Source organism: Lissotriton helveticus, chromosome 9 (assembly GCF_964261635.1).
Source record: "Lissotriton helveticus chromosome 9, aLisHel1.1, whole genome shotgun sequence".
NCBI classification, from domain to species: Eukaryota; Metazoa; Chordata; class Amphibia; order Caudata; family Salamandridae; genus Lissotriton; species Lissotriton helveticus.
In genome coordinates, this window is record NC_136070.1 from 139,903,063 (window position 1) to 139,921,709 (window position 18,647).

At 48.3% G+C, this 18,647-nt stretch overlaps 1 protein-coding gene across 1 annotated transcript in view; it reads right to left on the reverse strand.

The window, feature by feature from the left end:
* MAPKBP1 (mitogen-activated protein kinase binding protein 1) overlaps window positions 1-18,647 on the reverse strand; it is a 986,444-nt gene that overhangs the window by 315,197 nt on the left and 652,600 nt on the right. The window contains exon 18 of the mRNA XM_078662278.1: window positions 17,800-17,933. Coding sequence (XP_078518404.1) covers window positions 17,800-17,933 — 134 coding nt within the window. The remainder of the gene's footprint in view (window positions 1-17,799; window positions 17,934-18,647) is intronic.

An 18,647-nucleotide genomic window follows, 5' to 3' on the forward strand; every position in this document is an offset into this window, starting at 1 on the left:
GGAGGGTTGCATGTGAATCTATGAAAGACACCAATACTGAATAACTGCTGTTACAGGTAAGTAACGCATTTCTTATCCAGTATTATGGGTGTCTTTCATAGATTCACATGCCTGAATCAGAATAGCAAGCAATACATTATGCACATATGCGATGGAATATAACAGTCTGAGATAATACATATCATGTGACTAGATACCATCAGTAATATAAAGAGTAAAGTAAATAAATGTGCATACCATTGCAGGACGGTGGGAAGTAGGAAGGCTCATCTTACTGGAAGAGATGGCGAAGTACAGCTTGGCCCACAGCTGCATCCTGCATCAGTTCCGTGTCCAGGCAGTAGTGTCTGGTAAAGGTGTGCAGCGATTTCCAGGTGGCCGCTCTGCAGATGTCCAGAATCGGTACACCAGCGAATAGTGCTGCCGATGTGGACACAGCTCTCGTGGAATGTGCTCGGACTGAGGAAAGTAATGGACGTCCGGCTTTGTCATGACAAAATGCAATTGTTGCCGATATCCATCTGGAAATGGATTGTTTGGAGAGTGGCATGCCTTTTCTCGGCCTACTGAAGGCAACGAAAAGTTGTTTGGTCTTTCTGAAAGCTTTCGTTTTGTCGAGGTAAAATTTTAGACATCTCTTAATGTCCAAAGAGTGAAGAGATCTTTCCGCCACTGTGCTTGGGTTCGGGAAGAATGAGCGAAGCACAAGTGGTTCATTGAGATGGAAGTCCGAGGGGACTTTAGGAATGAAACGGGGGTTGGTTCTCAATATGACTCTGTCCTCTCGAAATTGCAAGAAAGGATCCTGTATCGAAAGAGCTTGCAACTCACTGACTCTTCTGGCTGATGTTAAAGCTAAAAGAAGTGCAGTTTTCCAGGAAATGTATTTGATTTCAGCCCTATGGATAGGTTCAAATGGATGTTTCATTAATTGATTGAGTACAATATTCAGATGCCACGTTGGTGGTATTCGTCTTGGTCTAGGGAAAGATCTGTAAAGCCCTTTAAGAAACTGTTTTATCAGTCTGTTGGACCATAGTGAAGGGCCTTTTGAAGACCTTGTGAAGCGTGAGATTGCTGCCAGGTGTACCCTGATGGAAGCATGCGCAAGACCTGTTTGGGCTAGATGCAGGAGATAAGGCAGTATCTGCTCTGGAGTGATCCTGAAAGGGTGTATATTGTTGTCTTTACACCAAATGCAAAATCGTTTCCATTTCAAGGAATAAGTTTTGTTCGTGCTAACTGCTCTTGCTTTAGCTAGGACTTCCTTGCACTCCTGCGGGATGCTTAGGTGACAGAATTCTCGGTACTCAGGAGCCAAGCCGATAATCTGAGAGATTTCAGATTCGGGTGGAGTATCTGGCCTTTGGACATCGAGAGTAGAGAGGGATGTTGAGGCAGTTGGATTGATGGACGGACTGAGAGGCGACGGAGGTCCGCGAACCAATGTTGTCTCGGCCAGTATGGGGCAATGAGAATCAATGTGCAATGTTCCATTTTCATCTTCCGGATGACTCTGCTCATCAGGGGAAATGGCGGAAATGCGTACGCAAACACGTTGCGCCATGCGATGGAAAATGCATTTCCTAATGACCCCTGTTGGGGATGCCAACTTGCGAAGCTGTGGCATTTTTTGTTCTCCTTGGTGGCGAAGAGGTCTATTTGTGGTTTTCCCCATGCCGAGAAGATGTTGTCTAGAACTTGTTGGTTCAGTTCCCATTCGTGGGACATTGACCTCTGTCTGCTGAGAGCGTCTGCTATGACGTTGTCTTTTCCTGGGACATACTCTGATGTTAATGTGATGTTGTTGAGCAGTAGCCAGTTCCAAATTTTTTGTGATTCGCGAGACAGCCTCAGCGAGCGTGTCCCTCCCTGCTTGTTTAAGTAGTGCATTGTGGTCGTGTTGTCCGTCCTCACTAGCACTGCTGAATTTTTGATGCGAGGGAGGAATGCCTGCAGGGAGTGAAGGACTGCACGTAGTTCTAGGAGGTTGATATGCAGAGCCTTCTCTTGCTCCGACCATCTGCCGCTGATTTGTAAGTCTTGAAGGACTGCACCCCATCCTTCGAGAGATGCGTCCGTCGTTATGACGTGTGGAGTTTCTGGTAACAAGAACGTGAGACCTTTGGATAGGTTCTTGAGCTTCATCCACCAACCCAGCGTCTCGGATATTTGTCGAGTGACGACAATGTGATCCTCGAAGGAATCTGTACATTGGGTCCACTGTTTGGTCAGGGCCTCCTGAAGGGGGCGCATTCTGAGCCGACAGTGAGGGATGAGTAGAATGCAGGAAGACATCATCCCTAGAAGAGATTTGAAAATCCTTACTTTGATGGTTGGTTTTAAAGATATTGCGGTAGCTAGAGTCATCAGTTTGTTTTTTCTTTCCAGAGACGGGAAAGCTTTGGAGGAAATGGTGTTTATAGTGGCCCCCAGAAATGTGATTATCCTGGTGGGTTGTAAAGTAGATTTTTAGAAGTTGAGAGTCAAACCTAGGTTCCGGAAAATATCGAGACAGGCGTTGGAAGACAGCTGCGCGTTGGTGAGAGACGGTGCTTTCACCAGCCAGTCGTCCAGGTAGGGGAAGACCTGGTGATTCTGTTGTCTCAGGTAAGCTGCCACAGGAGCCAGGCATTTTGTAAAAATGCGAGGCGCTGATTTGAGGCCAAATGGGAGGACACAAAATTGGTAGTGGAGACCTGCTACTTCGAATCGTAGGAATTTTTTGTGTCGTCTGTGTATTGGGACATGGTAATATGCATCTTGCAGGTCCAAAGATGTTATAAAGTCTCCTTCCTCCAGGGAGCCTAGGATTTCCTGGATAGTCACCATTCGAAACGATTGGCTTTTCAGGAAGGCATTGAGCGCCCTGAGATCTAGAATGGGCCTCTATTTCTTCTTTTTCTGTTGGATTAAAAAGAAGCGGGAATAAAATCCCTTTCCCTTTTGAGCTGATGGGACTCGCTCTATTGCTCCCTTTTTTATCATGGAAGAGATTTCCTTCAGTAACATACGAAGGTGTTTGTGATGATGTTTGTGAGGAGGGGTTAATGGTGGTATGGAGTTGAATTCCAAGGTGTGACCGTGTTGAATCAATTGTAGTACCCACCGATCCGTCGTAATCATTTTCCAATTTTGGAGGAAATGTGTCAGCTTGCCACCAATTTTGAGCGGACAGGATGGTGGGGGGACTGGCTGCGGGAAATGGTCATTGTCTTCCGCCAGGCGTTTTCTTTTGCGATTTGCCCCTGAAGTTCTGTCTCCCGTAGGGGGTCTGACGACTTTGTTGTTGCTGTCGCTGCGGGTATTGTGAGCGATTTTGATTATATGAGTATGTGGATTTGCCTTGATAGGATCCTCTGTATGTGGATTGTCCTCTTCCTCTGTGCCCTCGAAAGGACTGGTTTCTGAATTGTAAAGTCCAGAGGGCCCTTGCAGTATCGGTGTCTTTCTTAATCGTCTGCAAGGCTTCATCTATTTTAGCTCCAAATAGTTGTTGTCCGTCATAGGGCATATCTACAACTTTGGTTTGTACCTCTTGCCTGAAGGACGTCGCTTTGAGCCATCCTTGTCTGCGCAAAACTGCGGCGCCTGCAAGCTGTCTGAAGCCTGTCATGGCGACATCGACAGCTGAATCTATGATTTCTGATGCTGACATTTGACCTTCATGAAGGAGTGCCTGGACCTCATTTTTCAAGTCGTCAGGCACGTGCGTGAGATATGGAGCAATATCTTCCCATAGTTGCCTATTGTATCTGCCCAGCAGAGCAATGGCGTTGGCCACTTTGACCGTCATGGCTGACGTTGTGGAGAAGCGTTTGCCTATGCCATCCAATTTCCTGCCCTCCTTGTCTGGTGGTGCTGACAGTGGCGAGGATGGGTTTCTGGAGTTCTTCTGGGCGGCTTGAGTGACGACCGAATCTGGTTTTGGATGTGAATTAAAACAAGTGGCTGCCGTTGACGGAGCTCTGTATTTTTTGTCCAGTCTAGAGACCACTATTGAAACAGATGCAGGAGTTTGCATGAGTTGTAGCCCCTGTTCCCAGATATGTTCTATTATGGGAATGGACCGTGCCTCCTTCCTTATGGGGTCTTTGAAGTCATACAAGAAACAATCCGTTACTTTTGTTTCCATTGCCATGTGAAATCTAGTGGCCGCTCTCTCTATTAAATTGTGGAATCCACCGATATCCACTGGTGGAGAGTCTGATGTGCTGGGTTCCGGTGTGGCCGGAGAATGAGCAACGTAATCCTCATCATCTCTGTTTTGAGAGAGGTCATCTCTAACCTCACCTTCCTCAGGAGGTTCGTCGTCATCATCAGAGGATTGAATGTTGTGAACCTGTTCATTGTCTTGAGGAATAACCAAAGGTGCTGGTCTTGCCCTTGGTGATCTTTGCTGTTTGGAAGATTCTTGAGAATTGTCATGTGAAGGTGTCGCCGACGATTCTGGGAAGCGCTTTTTATAGTCTGTGATCAGGAATTGAAGATCATTAACTATCTCAGCCGGCAATACGATCATTGGAGTGACTTGAGTATGTACCTGAGCCCGAACAGTTTCTTCCGTAAAAATAACATCATCTCCGTCATCGTCAGTACTCTGGCATTTGACATTGAGATCTGACGGGCTAGTAGCTTGTTTGAATTGTTCATCATCAGATTCGTCAGCTTGTAGTATGTGAGAAGGAAGCAGTGATTGAACCCTACTGGGTGATGTCAATTCGGGCGTAATAGGGAGCTTGGTGACCTTTTTTGAAGGAATTAACTCCGCTTTTTTCCATGGCGTCGATGATGTCGTCGTCGACGAGGTCGTCGACGGTGTCGTCGACGGTATCGACGTCGAGTGTCCCTTCGCCGATGAAGCTGTCGTCGACGTGGCGGTCGTCGACGGTGCGGCTGTCGACGATGTCTTCGTCGACGCGATCGGCGACGGTGCCTTCGCCGTCGTCGATGCGGTCGTCGACGGTACTTTTGCCGTCGTCGATGTGGTCGTCGACGGCAGTTTTGTCGTCGGCGGCGTAGTAGCCGTCGACGGTGCATTTGTCGTCGGCGGTGCTCCTACCGTCGTCGGTGTCTTCGTCGACGATGCGGTGGACGTCGACTGAATTCTCGTCGACGATGTCGGTGTTTTCTGTTTTGTCGACGTCGACGTTGATGACGACGGAGATTTGACAAACGATTGCTGTTTTTTAATAAGTACAATCGACGGTATTGGCTTACCCGTCGTCGACGAGTGGGTGGTCGTCGTCGTTGAAGTCAAGGCTGACGATGCCACCGTCGTCGAGACTGTCGTCGTCGATGTGGAAACATAGTTCGTTTTTCTTGAAGAGAATGTCATGGAAGTAGACGACGAGGACTGCGATGGCTTTCTGAAGGTTGCAGCATCCTTCACAGACGTGTCAGATCTTGCCTCAGAAGACTTTGAAGTAGTCTTTTTGTGAGGGACGTCTGGATGGCCAGGGGAAGCCTCCCTTGGCCTTTTTAAGGACAGTTTTGAGGAAACTGAAGCCATTTCACTGCCCTCCGAGGAGAGCACCTCATCATCTCTGGTTTTGAGTCTGTTCAACCAGAGGAGCAGTCTGCCTTCTCTATCCTTAAGTGTTTTGGAAGAGAATGTTCTACATACCCTGCAGTCCTTTACTGTGTGGTCAGGGTAGAGGCAGTAGAGGCAAGTCTCATGCTTGTCGTCGACGTGCAGTCTCTTCTTGCCACAAGAAGAACAAGCTCTGAAGAGTCCTTTTTTCTGTTGTTCAGCCATAGTTGAAATATAATCCAAGTTTTTTGAAGAAAAGTAGAGAATTTGAAGAAACCTGAGGAGAGCTCAGGTGGGGACTCCCTAGCACAACGTGCGGTAGAAAATCTGAGAGGCTGAGGCTCCTGGCAGGAAGGTTCTAGAGGGAGGTGGTAGCTGATTGGCTACCTTTGGAAATTTGGTCCTTTTTACAAAAGGACATAGATAGGCTACTAAGGCAAGGCCCTTAGGCCTATTTTTCTCTATGTATGTCTATAGGACATTACTTTTCTATTACCGGGGCTCCCATCTCGACGACGGGGAATGATTCAGGCATGTGAATCTATGAAAGACACCCATAATACTGGATAAAGGAAGATCCTTGCCAGACACGGAGGTTTTGCCCTCTGAGGACTTTTTGGAAGTCTTCCTAGGAGGGGTGTCTGAGGGGCTAGGGGAAGTAACCCTTGGCCTCTTCAAGGAAAAATGCGAAGATCCAGCAACACTCTCACCTTCTGACACCAAGTCATCTGTTCTGGTCTTCAGCCTGTTTAACCAGAGTAGTAGGCGTCCTTCTCGGTCCTTCAGGGTTTTGTTCGAGAAGGTCCTACATATTTTGCAGTCATTGGCTTGATGTTGAGGGTAGAGGCAGTATAAACAAGTTTCATGTTTATCCTCTACATGAAGCCTTTTTTAGCCACAGGAGGAACAGGCTCTAAAGAGACCTTTTTTCTGGCTATCAGCCATAATACTAGAAGTTAAATAAAATTGTTTTTTGTAGAAAGAAGAAAGATTCCTGAGGAGAACTCAGGTGGAGACTCCCTAGCACAACGTGCGGTAGAAAATCTGAGAGACTTGGGCTCCTGACAGGAAGGTTCTAGAAGGAGGTGGTAGCTGATTGGTTGGTTTTCTTTACTTTGGTCCTTTTTACAAAAGGACACAGATAGGCCACCAAGGTGGGACCCTTGGGCCTACTCTGTTTTGGTCCTTTTTACATAAGGACGTGGATAGGACACTAAGGTGATACCTTTAGGCCTATTCTTTTCTATGTATGTCTATAGGACATAACTTTTTTATATACCGGAGGCTCCAGTCTCGACGGCGGGGAATGATTCAGGCATGTGAATCTATGAAAGACACCCAAATACTGGATAAAATGTGTTCACACAGTGTTGTGTAGAATAGATAAAATAATGAAGTAATACTATTACAGAAAGTCTTGTGTTAAGCCGCATGTGTTGGCATTTTTCCGCCGCATAATTAGTCAACCCTGCCATTTAATTTAATTCTTCTTGCCGCATATTTCCAGCAGCCTTGCTTATACAGTGTATAATACAATTTTTAAATAATCACTTGCATATTCACAGTGCTTTGTGTTACATACAAGCTAGGACTTTGCAGCATTATATATACACGTCAGGATTCCATACTGTACCAAGCAGAATTCAGTTGTGTGTGACTCTAGTTTGACAGACAACTGCAGTGATCTGAATTGAGGTTTGATAACATGAAAGAAAGCGTTCACAAGGATTAGTTTAATTTACATTTATTTTTTATTCGTTTATGGTATGCGCTTTATTTTAGATGCAGCTGGCTAAATGTGAAATATCAACAAAATATTTGCAGAAGATGTTGTTCTTTTCTTTTTACCCTCTTTGTCACGTCTTTGACCCGGACTCCATGGCACCAAGAATAACTGTTGCTATGGTTTTATATGCCTCTTAAATGACGAACATAGCCACAAGCCCCTCAGAGGGGGGCGCCCCACAGTGTGACACCTATGGCTTAGTTTGTAAATAAATCAATAGTTGCCAAGGCCTTCGTCAAGAGGACTCCACAAATTGCACCACCCATTGCCACTGCCAGCGCAGTGACTAGTGCAATTGGGCCAAGCAGACGCCTCGGATGTTCCAATTTTGAACACGAAGGTCTGGCCTCATAAGTCAACAACGGATCCAATTCCATCGCCACCCCCTGAATAACCGGACTATCCTTCCCCTTAAGTGATCCTACAGCGGAATTCAAGGTCCGTCACCGGCTGCCCTACCACAGGCTCCTCGTCCCCTGGGACGTCTCTCCCTCCAACCATTAGGTTGTCCTCACGTGGACTCACCGCGCTCCGCAGGTGCTAGCCCCTTGAACCAGTACCAGTGGTCCGGCCCTCTTAGCCGCTTCTCATATTCCACAATCATTGTTCCCCATCACAGTCCTGAACCGGCTCGGACCTCCAAACTCCCCTTACACCTTGGTTCTAGCGCAACTCCCTTACTGGGCTCGCAATTCCAGGCAGTACATTGTCCTGAAGATGATCCATTATTTTTATAGGATCGAAACGCCGTCAACAGTAAATGTAGTTTAAACTGTAGTTCTCCATTGTGCGACATAATTATGTTTTGACTACACGAGAAAAGCTATGATATTAGATCATATGTGTACTGGCTTCTCACAAAAGAAATATTGCCTAATGAACCTTTTTATCCCCTTGTTTGTCCAGTCCTGTCGTATGCTGTGGATACAGGCTTGTGTCCCACTTCATAACTGTTTTGCTGTTATTTTCTTGCATCTTTTTCATTGATTAAATTCAAGGGTCCGGCTGGACACCTTACGTATTATAGCGCATATTGTGGCCTATTAATTATTTGATTGTTATATTCTTCCTTGTCAAGGACCACTGTTTTATGATAATACTAATACCCCTGGTCCTTGCTTACCAAGCGGTTTCCCTTGTTTCTCTAAATAGCGCCGCCCATGACAGTACCTTCATAACGACTAGCACTCTGCTAACAAAAAAGTGTGACAATTTAGGGTATCGCAGGCCCCCAAAGCCTTTAGAAATAGGTTGGGAAGCAGGTATTAGTTGTTTTTAATGAATAATGAATTAATAAACTACTGCTGTTCAGCTCATCTCTAACTTATACAAACAGCACCACCATGTGGCAGCCATCGTAAGTGACGAAGTTTAGCACTGGAAATGAGCGGATCAAATTGAGCACGTGTCTAACACTGACCAGATATATGTCACTGCACCGAACAAGATGCCTTAAGCACACTGATGCCTGTTCCCTATCCTTTTTCACACGACCTTGGGGGCAGAGATAAGGCTGACAAGATTGAAAGAATGTGCAGTGCAAGACTCGACTGGTTCCTTATTAACAAAGGCAGGACCTTTCCTCAGAAAAGAAGGTAAATGGGAACGGTTAGGGGCATGGAGTTACGGTAGCTACCAGAAAGATCTTTACCAAAGGTCAGTAATTTGTTCTTCTGATTGATACTACTACCTGCACGCACATCACATATTGAACCAATGACAAACCAGTATCGCACAGGTACTGGGCCTGAGGAAACAGTTGCACCCTCCTTGAACTGGAAAGCAAGCAACACACCCTGATGGGGACTCGTCAGTCGGGTGTAGCTAAGTACCTGTGGCATAGTGAGAATGGTACCCACGGTTGGGAGCACCCTTGCTACTCTGGACAGTTCATCAAACATACAAAACGTGTGAAGGAATGCCTGCAATAAGTCTAGCCACTGCAATTACGCGGGTCTGCATTTCAACCCATCGTTCTTTTGTGCACTGTGAGAAGTTGGCCTGATGTGCAGTGTTCACTATTCTAGTGATCACTATATATCAGTCCAAACAACCCTTATTGATGATTGGTTGTAAGTCAACCTTATAGACCAGCTATCCTAGTAGCATGGATACGAGCAGTCTAAGGCTAAGACTCTAGAGGGCGTGTTAAGCCAGCTGTTTTACCATCACATTACCCCTTGAACACCCAGTGAAAGGACACCACACAAGTGTTATGAAAATAAACAGTGTATTTATTAGAATCACAACAACCCTGTACTCTTTATGAGGACAGGGTGCTAGGCACACAACAAAACTCTTACGAAAATACTTAAGTTAGCACGTTATACACAAATGCCCGAGGGGCACGAAAAACCATATACTTAAAAAGTGGAATGCGAATTACTAGCAGGTAAGTACCAGTTCTAATAGGCTTTGGAATCGCTAGGACTGGACTAGGGAATCGTTAGATTACTACTAGGAGACCCAGGGGACTCGGGTGCAGAGTGTGCACTCTCACGCGGGATGCGGAACAAAGTCTATGGAGGCTAGTAAAGGCAAAGTTAGTGTTCACGGGCGAACCCGACCTGGTAGGAAGAAAACGACAGTGGATCCTGACCCTAGGATAGTGAGGCTATGCTGGGACACCGAAGTGCCGAAGTTACCTAGCCCAGGGGCTGCAGCTGCATAGGTCTGAAAAGACGTCGGGGATCTCGTTGCCGGACCAGGAGCCTGGAAGAAGGAAGTTGCTGGCAGGCGACCAGTGAAGGAAAGTTCGTTGGATCCAAGCCTGGATCAAGGAAGAAGAAACCTGAAAGCAGAGGGGACCAAGTTCTTGAATCACTAGCCAGTGATTAAGTGGGCACCAGGATGGCACCGGGCGAAGTCACCGCAGTCAGGTGAGTGGGCGCTGCTGGGCTCTGCAGTCTCTCGGACCAGGATGGAGGTGCGAGCTGTCCCACGAAGGTTCTTGCTGTCGACGTCGCTGGACCCAGGATTGGGCAACAAGTCTTGGCAAATGCAAGGCCCACGCGGTGGACCTAAAATGGCGTCTTGAGTGGACCAGGAGGGTCCAGGGTACTTCTCCGATGGAGGGAAGCAAGGGCCAGTCTGGAGCAACCAGACCAGCAGCAGAAATGTCGTCGGGCGTCGTCAGGAAGGCCACAAGCCAGCGGGCTAGTAGCCAAACAACGCGGTGAGCAGTAAAAAGCAGAAGGGCCCCACGCAGATCGTGGAGATGCTGGGGGGCTGCTCTTCGGTGCTGGAGCTGCTCAGGGTGGGGGCTTCTCGGACCCCAAAGCACTCAACAGGAATTCACTCGGCGGGCTTGCTGGAAAGAAGTCGTGCAGTCTCACAGATGGCCGGTCCCTTAAGGTCTCGTCGCACCCACGGTTCTCAGCTGGGCTGTAGAGGTGGGTAGAGGTCAGAGGTGCCAGGGAAGCCGGTTCTCGTCGAGCTGGGCAGTCGGATTCCGGAGGAAGGACTTGCAGCAGACCGCAGTGTTCTTAGATGGTGCCTGCGGATGCAGGGTGACTACTCCTTAGTCACAAGGGAGAAATCTTAGGAAGAAGTCTTGAGTTCCTTTCGCAGAAAGTAGTTTCAGGATTCAAAGATGATCTGATTTGGAAGGGGGCCAGTTCCTACCTTTATCCTGTAAAAAGGGGCTGGCACGCGACTAAGTCCTGCCCTAGGGGTGGGACTAGGAGGGGGGTGGTTACACCCACTTCCTTGGCGGGCTTTTCCCCAGCACAGGGTCTGGAGTGACCCTGGAACTGGTTCCAGCCGGCCTATGCACAGTGAGCACCGGGGTGCCACGTGCAGTCACCTTCCTCTAAAGCCCTGCCTACCTACAATACACAAAACCCTGTCTGGGACGGTGCTGGCACCGCCCCTGGCAGGAAACCCTTTGTCCTTATCTCCTGCTCTGGGAGGACTCCCAGCAGCAGGAGGGCAGACTTGTGTCTCGGTGGCAGCATCCATTTTGTGGAGCTGAGGCTCTGTTTGACTTTAACCGGGGTTAGGGGTTACATACATGTCGTGTCCCTCTAGAAGGGTGGAATGCTAACCCCGTCGCCAGAATTGGCGAGGGGTTAGTATTCCAATTCGTATGACACCTTACTCGACATGTTTTGATAAAGCGATACCAGAGTTGGCATATAACCGCGAGGATTATAATGCACTTAAGAGTATATGGTATGCGATATCATGGAAACGGCTAAGGGATGGATCCCGAAAGCCGCAGACAGGCTCAGCTCATGCCAGAGCACCATCTCACACGATTCCAAGCACTCTGCCTTCAGGATTGTTAAGGCCTGCCATAGGAGTGACTGATAGGAGATCTGTGTGTCCATTTTTAGGGTTAGATATAGGTATACTATATCTAAAGCAAAGGGTGATTACACCACCTTGCCCCAGCTGTCAAGCAGCCAGTTGTGTCAGATTTGGATGGCCAGCCAGGGGTGGCATAATACATGCTGCAGCCCCTGGTAGGCCCTGGGCACACCTATGCCCTGGGTACCTAAGGTACACTGTACAGGGACTGATAAGGTGACTCAGTATCCAATTTAGATATGTACCTAAGGTACATGGAATCCATTTTACAGAGAGAGCAGTAGGCCTGGGGCCCTGAATAGCAGGGTCCCAGGTCAACTAAGTCAGAAAACCAGCAAAACACCAGGCAAAAAGTTTGGGGCAACCATAGTCAGGGCTCTACCTTCCTACATGCACCATGCCATTTCAGTTTTAACACAGCTGTATGCAAATAGGTTTTCGCCCTGCTCCAATTGAAACAGTATCCAGATGTGGGTCCCGTGCTCACTGTGCCACTGGATCTAAGCTACACCCAACTGACGAGCCCCCAACAGGGCAAAGCCGGTCTGGCCTCACCCAACTGATCACCAACCCCACACACAGCGCAGGACACCCACTTAACCCTATCTTCAATGACAGTCAAGTACAGTGATACGACTGAACTCATTTGGAATGACCTCATCATCATCCACTTCACCATCCCATGGTCCCTATGCACAACCACCAGACCCCCCCAACTCTTGTCACCACAGCTTGAATAAAGTGACCGAGACCCAATAGACTGACGCCCTCAACATCACCCAGCCCATCCCCGCAACCAACCTGGAGCAGGTTGTCCAGAACTTCTTTGCCTGATCAACAACTGCGCCAACAGTCACATTCATCAAGCCAGCCAAGACTAGTAGATCCACCAAACAAGCCAGTTGGTATACACCGGAACTCAGGACACCTGCAAGCAACTAGAAAGAAGATGGTGCACCAGCAGAGATCCCACAAACAAAGCCACCTTCAATTCAGCCCTCAGCAAATACCACCAACACCTTAAAGACAAGAAAAGAGGTGCACCGGCAGAAAGTGTCGAAGCAAGGAACTCTTCAGCTCTGTCAATGGGTTCTCTTGCCCAGCAGCCACAGAGAACATGATCTCCTGTTTCCAGGAACTCTGCGATACCCTGGCAGACTATTTTCACAACAGGATATCCACCATTGACAGTATCTTCGGACCTCAACCCACTGACCTCTACAACATCCTCACACCAACAGTAGCTCTCCACAACCACCCACTCACTGCATAGGAACAACTCACCACATAGAACAAGAAGGCCATCATGAATTCCATCCACGTCGGAGCCACCATGGACTCCTGCCTCGACCACTTCTTCAACCTTAGGAGCAATGAAATTCGCTGCAAACTCTCCTCCATTCTCAACGCATCAATCACCACAGCAGCCCTCACAGATGGAAACACAGAGGTCAGATCCCTCTTCAAGAAATCTTTAGCCGACCCCCAGAGAACTAAAGAACTACTGCTCCATCTTACTATTCCCCTTCCGTGCCAAAGTCCTCGAGAAGGACATCAACAGCCAGCTCACCGAACACCGGGAGAAAAATTACCTGCTGGATGCCTCTCAATCCGGTTTCTGCACCAACCACAGCACGTGAATGCCCTGTTCGCTGCCCTACATCTGTACTTCCAGGGTGAGACTGTGGCCCTGATCCTCCTCGACCACTCAGCAACGTTCGATACCTTCTCCCACCACATACTCATCAAGAAACTCCACCACATCGGGCTCCATGGATGTGGCCTCAAATGGATTGCATGCTTCCTCAAAAGACAAACCCACAGAATCCGACTACCACCCTTCACCTCAGAACCAAAGAGCACCATCTACAGAGCCCCTCCAGGATCATCACTCAGCACCACCCTGTTTAACACCTATATGATGCCCCAGGCCAACATAGTCAGAACCCATGACATCTACATTATTTCCTAAGCAGACTACACCCGGCACATCCTCTCACTTTCTGAAGACCCCCTCCACCACCTGCACCAACTTCCACAACTGCATGACGGGCAGTTGATGAAGACCAACTGCCTGAATCTCAGCATTGATATGACGGAAGTGCTGTTTCTTTTTGGGAACACCACATCCCTGAGGAATGACACCTGGTGGCCCTCTGAACTCGGACCCACACCATCAAACCACGCCTGCAACCTTGGCATTATCCAGGACAGCAAACCCACCATGAAACGCCAGATCAACGCAGTCTCCTTTACATGCTTCCACACCCTGCATGCTCCAAAAAATCTTCAGATGGTTCGTGGGCACCAGGGAGACCGTCACTCAAGCCCTAGTTGCAAGCTGGTTGGACAACAGCAATGTGCTCTAAGCAGAAATCACCAACAAACTCCTGAAGAGACTACAGAGGATACAGAACTCAGTAGCCACACTTCTCAACCTCCCCAAACAGACCCAAATCACCCCCCAACGCAGGAACCTCCACTGGCTCCCCAGCCAAAACAGATGCCAATTCAAGATGCTACAAGGCCTTCCACAACCAAGGACCAGCATATATCGACCACAGCCTGAACTTCCACCAATTCTCCAGGCACCTGCGCTCTGCCTCCCTCTCAAATACCCTGCATTCGCTGAAGCTACAGTGGAGGACGATCCTTCTCCTACCTCGCCTCCAAGTCCTTGAACGATCTTCCCTTCTCACCCGGAACTCAGAAAGGGACTCAAAGCCTGGCTCTTCGACTGATCTCAGCAAGAACCTAGAGCCTGGAAACCCGCACGTGTGTTTGGCCCCTTTGTACAAATCAGTTTTTTTTTTTTTGAAGACCTTTATTTGCATCATTAGGATAAACATGTGCGGGCCTACAACCAATCCGGCCGGCCACAAGTCAAAGACGATCAAAGAAATCAAAATAAGCGACACAAGGCCAGTTGGCAGGCAAGCAAACATAATTAAACAATGCTAGAAATGGGATAAGCGGCAATAACGGCCCAATATCAGGATCAATGAGGTCCATTTTATAATAAGGGGACAAGGCTCATGACTGACTCACAAACAAGGGATAACCCAGAAACAGGAATACACCCATGCTGAAACGAAAGGGGGGGGGGGGGTTGGGGGGGGGGGGGGGGGGGAGGATGATGTAAGGGCACGAGTCGATCGCAGCACAAAATAAACGTAAAATATAGTGGGGAAGCATACAAGTGCTACCAAGATCTTATGTCCCCCACCCAATAACACGCTAACAGAGGCAAGGGGAACGGATAAACTGTACGAACCGAACCCACTTCTAACAATACGAGCCTGGGAAAAAAGGGGGGGGGGGAAGGGGAAGGGGGGAAAAATAGGGGGGGAAACAAAGGGGAGGAAACCAAAAAGGGGGGGGGACAGAAAGGGGGGGGAAAGGAAGGAAAAAGAGCAAAACAAAGAAATATAAAAGGAGAAACACAATCGTGCAAGATGGGCGCCACCCCGGGCCAGGCAACCCGCGGCTAATAGGTACAGAAGACAGTGGAGAGCTGGCGAAAAGAAGGGCATGGCAGTCACGACGAAGCATCGAAACCGATAAAAGTGGCATAGCAACAGACCCCAACCCACTCACGAGAAGCGAGGACAGAAGCGGCACCGCTATAAAGGAATAGAAAAGGGCCATAGAACCAAAAGAAAACATCTGAAAGACCCCACCCACCCGTCCCACCCCGCACCCCTGCAGAAGGCTACGGCCTACCCTCCAAACAGCGTGCCTGTCGCCCTAATCCGAAACCCGAAATATAGTGAAAAAAGAAAGTAGAGAAAGAAGACAAAAAGAGGAGGAGAGGAAATACAAAACAAAAATAAATGTGAGGGAGGAGCTAGAGGATATGAACAAACACATTCGGCAGCGACCCTCCCCCGACCAACGAATGAATAAGCATCAAGTCAATACTACATCTTCACATACAGCAAAAATCACAGGGAGGGGGAGGAGGAAGAGATTGTAACGATTCACCGTATCAAGGAGTACATACATCAGTGCAACGGGCAGGTAAACCAGCAAACTATCATGTCGTACAACTCACCCCAAACCCTTCCTAACCACGAAACCAACCCAATAAAGGAGAATGTGGAGCGGACCACCCAGCACAAAATAATCGTAATGTTGTCCAGAGTCACGGCAGTGATATAAATCAGGGAGAGCCTTCGTACGGAGGGAATACAAAAAGGCAATAAAGCAAGCCAATTGTAGTAGCAACGACAGGGCAAGCAAAGGCAAACTGGAGTCCAGATGCGCAATTCGACAATACAAAGGTACCCCTCCAGGACAAAAGTTCGAATCCAACGAAGCGGGATCAAACAGCGGCCCACCATAAGTCCCAGGTAACCGGGAAGGAGCAGATCTCCGCGGCGTGTGGAAGTCCTCGAAATCCAGGCGGTGAGAAGGCAGAGGGTCAAAAGTGACCGGCCCATCAGTCGGCCGAAGAATAACAGCAACTCCTGGCGCAGCCGAAGGGGGCGAAGCAATGGCGGCATCAGGACGATAGGGGTGCATGGAAGAGCGGCGGCCCAAAATGGCGGCGAGCCGCATGGGGTCGGCAGAGGCACCGGGGGCCAAGACAGCGTACAATGACATCAAGGCGTCCAGGACATCTCCGGGCGTGGGCGCTCGAGTACACACCCAGGCCTCCGCACAGTCCAGCCGGTAAGGAGCACCGATGCAGAGCGGAGCATCCCCCGCGTTGTCGGTAGCCATCTTGTGAGTTTCGCCGCCCCACACTCCACCGTGGGCCCCCAAACAGTTCCCAAATGGAGGACTTTACAGACCTCCGGAGGCTCCCAACAACGGCCCCACCGTCACAGGATGGGCGAGCGCCAGACGGGGGGGTCCCCTCCAAACAGTGGCAGGCCCCACAGGCGAGAGCCAGGCGCGGGGTTCAGGGCCGCCGGACAGGACAAAGGCGAAGGGACCCCTTCACACGGTCAGCCCCCAACACATCTCGTCCCCCTCCAGCCGCACAGCCCAGTCGTCGGGGCCGGTTCAGGATCTCCAGGGCACACGCATAACGGTTCCCACCAGTGGCTCACTTTCGCGGCCGGCAATCTCTTCTCCGCCGGTCGGGTCCCGCAGGCGAGGTCCCTGTCTCGGATGCCCGGAGGCCCCAATCTCACCGAGGGCACAGCTGCGGACCCACAGCACACAGGAACTTCCGGACCAGACGGTGAGTAAGAGTGGATCTTTAAATTTCAGATTCTGTATTGAAGTATCGTAGCAGTGCAGGATAGTCGAGGTTAGCCGGAGGGCCGACGGAGCCCAGCTAAAAGGCGGCCATTCCGTCCTCGAGCTAGGCTCCTCCTGTACAAATCAAAGTTGATTGACCGGGTCACTTGCGTTCCAGTTCAGGGAAGATCTGGCCTGTCCCTACTGGAACAGGTTCAATACTGAGAACAAAGAAGGATAATAGTTGGTAGGAAGTGCAAATACAGAACTGGGCATCCCAGCTAGAAATTACTGCTCTGCAACTATTGGCAATTCCAGTCCAAACTACTTAAATACTGTCAAAATGCTAGGCAGCTCCATATCAAGATTCTAAAAGACAAATGAGAGGGATTCTCTAGACAGTTCCTTAAAGCAAAGAACAGGCAATGTCGGATTCATGCTCTAATTCTAGATTACCCTTTTGTGTAGATACAGGAGAGAATTACTATTTTATCTGTAAATATAGTTCCCCGGATTTTTTAGATCCAAAAGGCTGTTTTAACTAATCCATGTCCATATGGCTTGTCCAAGGGGGTAGTTACTGGAACTCTTCAGAAAGGAGAGCTATGGCAGGCGGTAGGCAGAGAACAGGTGCCAAAAGAGATTTGGAAAGGAATGTGGTATACAGACACCAGAGATAGACCCAACACAGAAGGGTGAGGCAAGATAGGGCAGTGGTACGAGGTCTCCAACAAATAATGTAGTAAGACAAATGCAACAGAGAAAGACATCAAACCATTAGCAGACCAATATGAAATGTTTTAAATGTAACGCCAGAGAGAGACATCAAAAAACACCTAGATACACAAGCTCAAGTCATTTTTAAAAATACATTGTATTCCAATGCCAACACCAGTAAAATTAATTCAAACTGATACCCTTTAAGGAAAAGGTCTTGGACTAAATCATTTTTCATATTTGGGTTTGTGCTAGTACTTACCTTTATGAGAGTACCATCTTCACCCTGTGACCCTTTGTACAGTTTCTTCTGCTTCCCACTGCCAATATTAAATAGCCTAAGTAGTAATGAGAGAGACAGGTTAAAAAAATAATAATGTGGGCATTTGCAGCATGCTAAATGAAATTAGTTTGCATGTCCTTGAATTGTGGAAGCAAAATTGAAAACAAGGTTTTAATAAAAAAGGCTCATGCATTCAATGGGAGACTGAGGCATTGCTAACAGCTAAGTTAACTGCAAAGAAAGCCATAATGTAGCCAGATGAAAGACTTTGGATAAAGAACATTTACGAATCAAAAGAGGTGCGCTGAAACAAATGGCATCAGATGAAAAGCACTACATCGCAAAGCCTTCAAATGAGGGTACATTCAAAGATGAACATTGAAAGGCATACTTGTTTTAGTGGGCAGGGAAAAAGTGTGGAGGGCGTGCTTGTCCCAAATGGATCAAAGAGTGTACTTCACGTAAAAACCCAGCTGTAAATGAGCCAACAGTATCACATGCAGTCCTTGGCACATCATCATAATCTAACACTGATGGGATGATAGCGTGGGCCCAAACGCCAAATCTGCTTCGAGCAAGATGTGTTAAGAGAAAACTGGAAATTGAGAGATTACTCTGGAGAGATGGCAGAGAACCAACTAATTAATGCTAAGAAAATAATGAGTGCCAGAAGGGAGAACCACTGATGTAACCATTTGAAAACCACTAACTTGATGAGGTTTGTGAAGGGAAGCCCATCAGAGAAAGAATGCTACAATTATAGGGCTACATTAATAGGTGGTAGAAGAAAATGGGCTGGCTAGCAAGATAATTGAACAGTCGGAGAC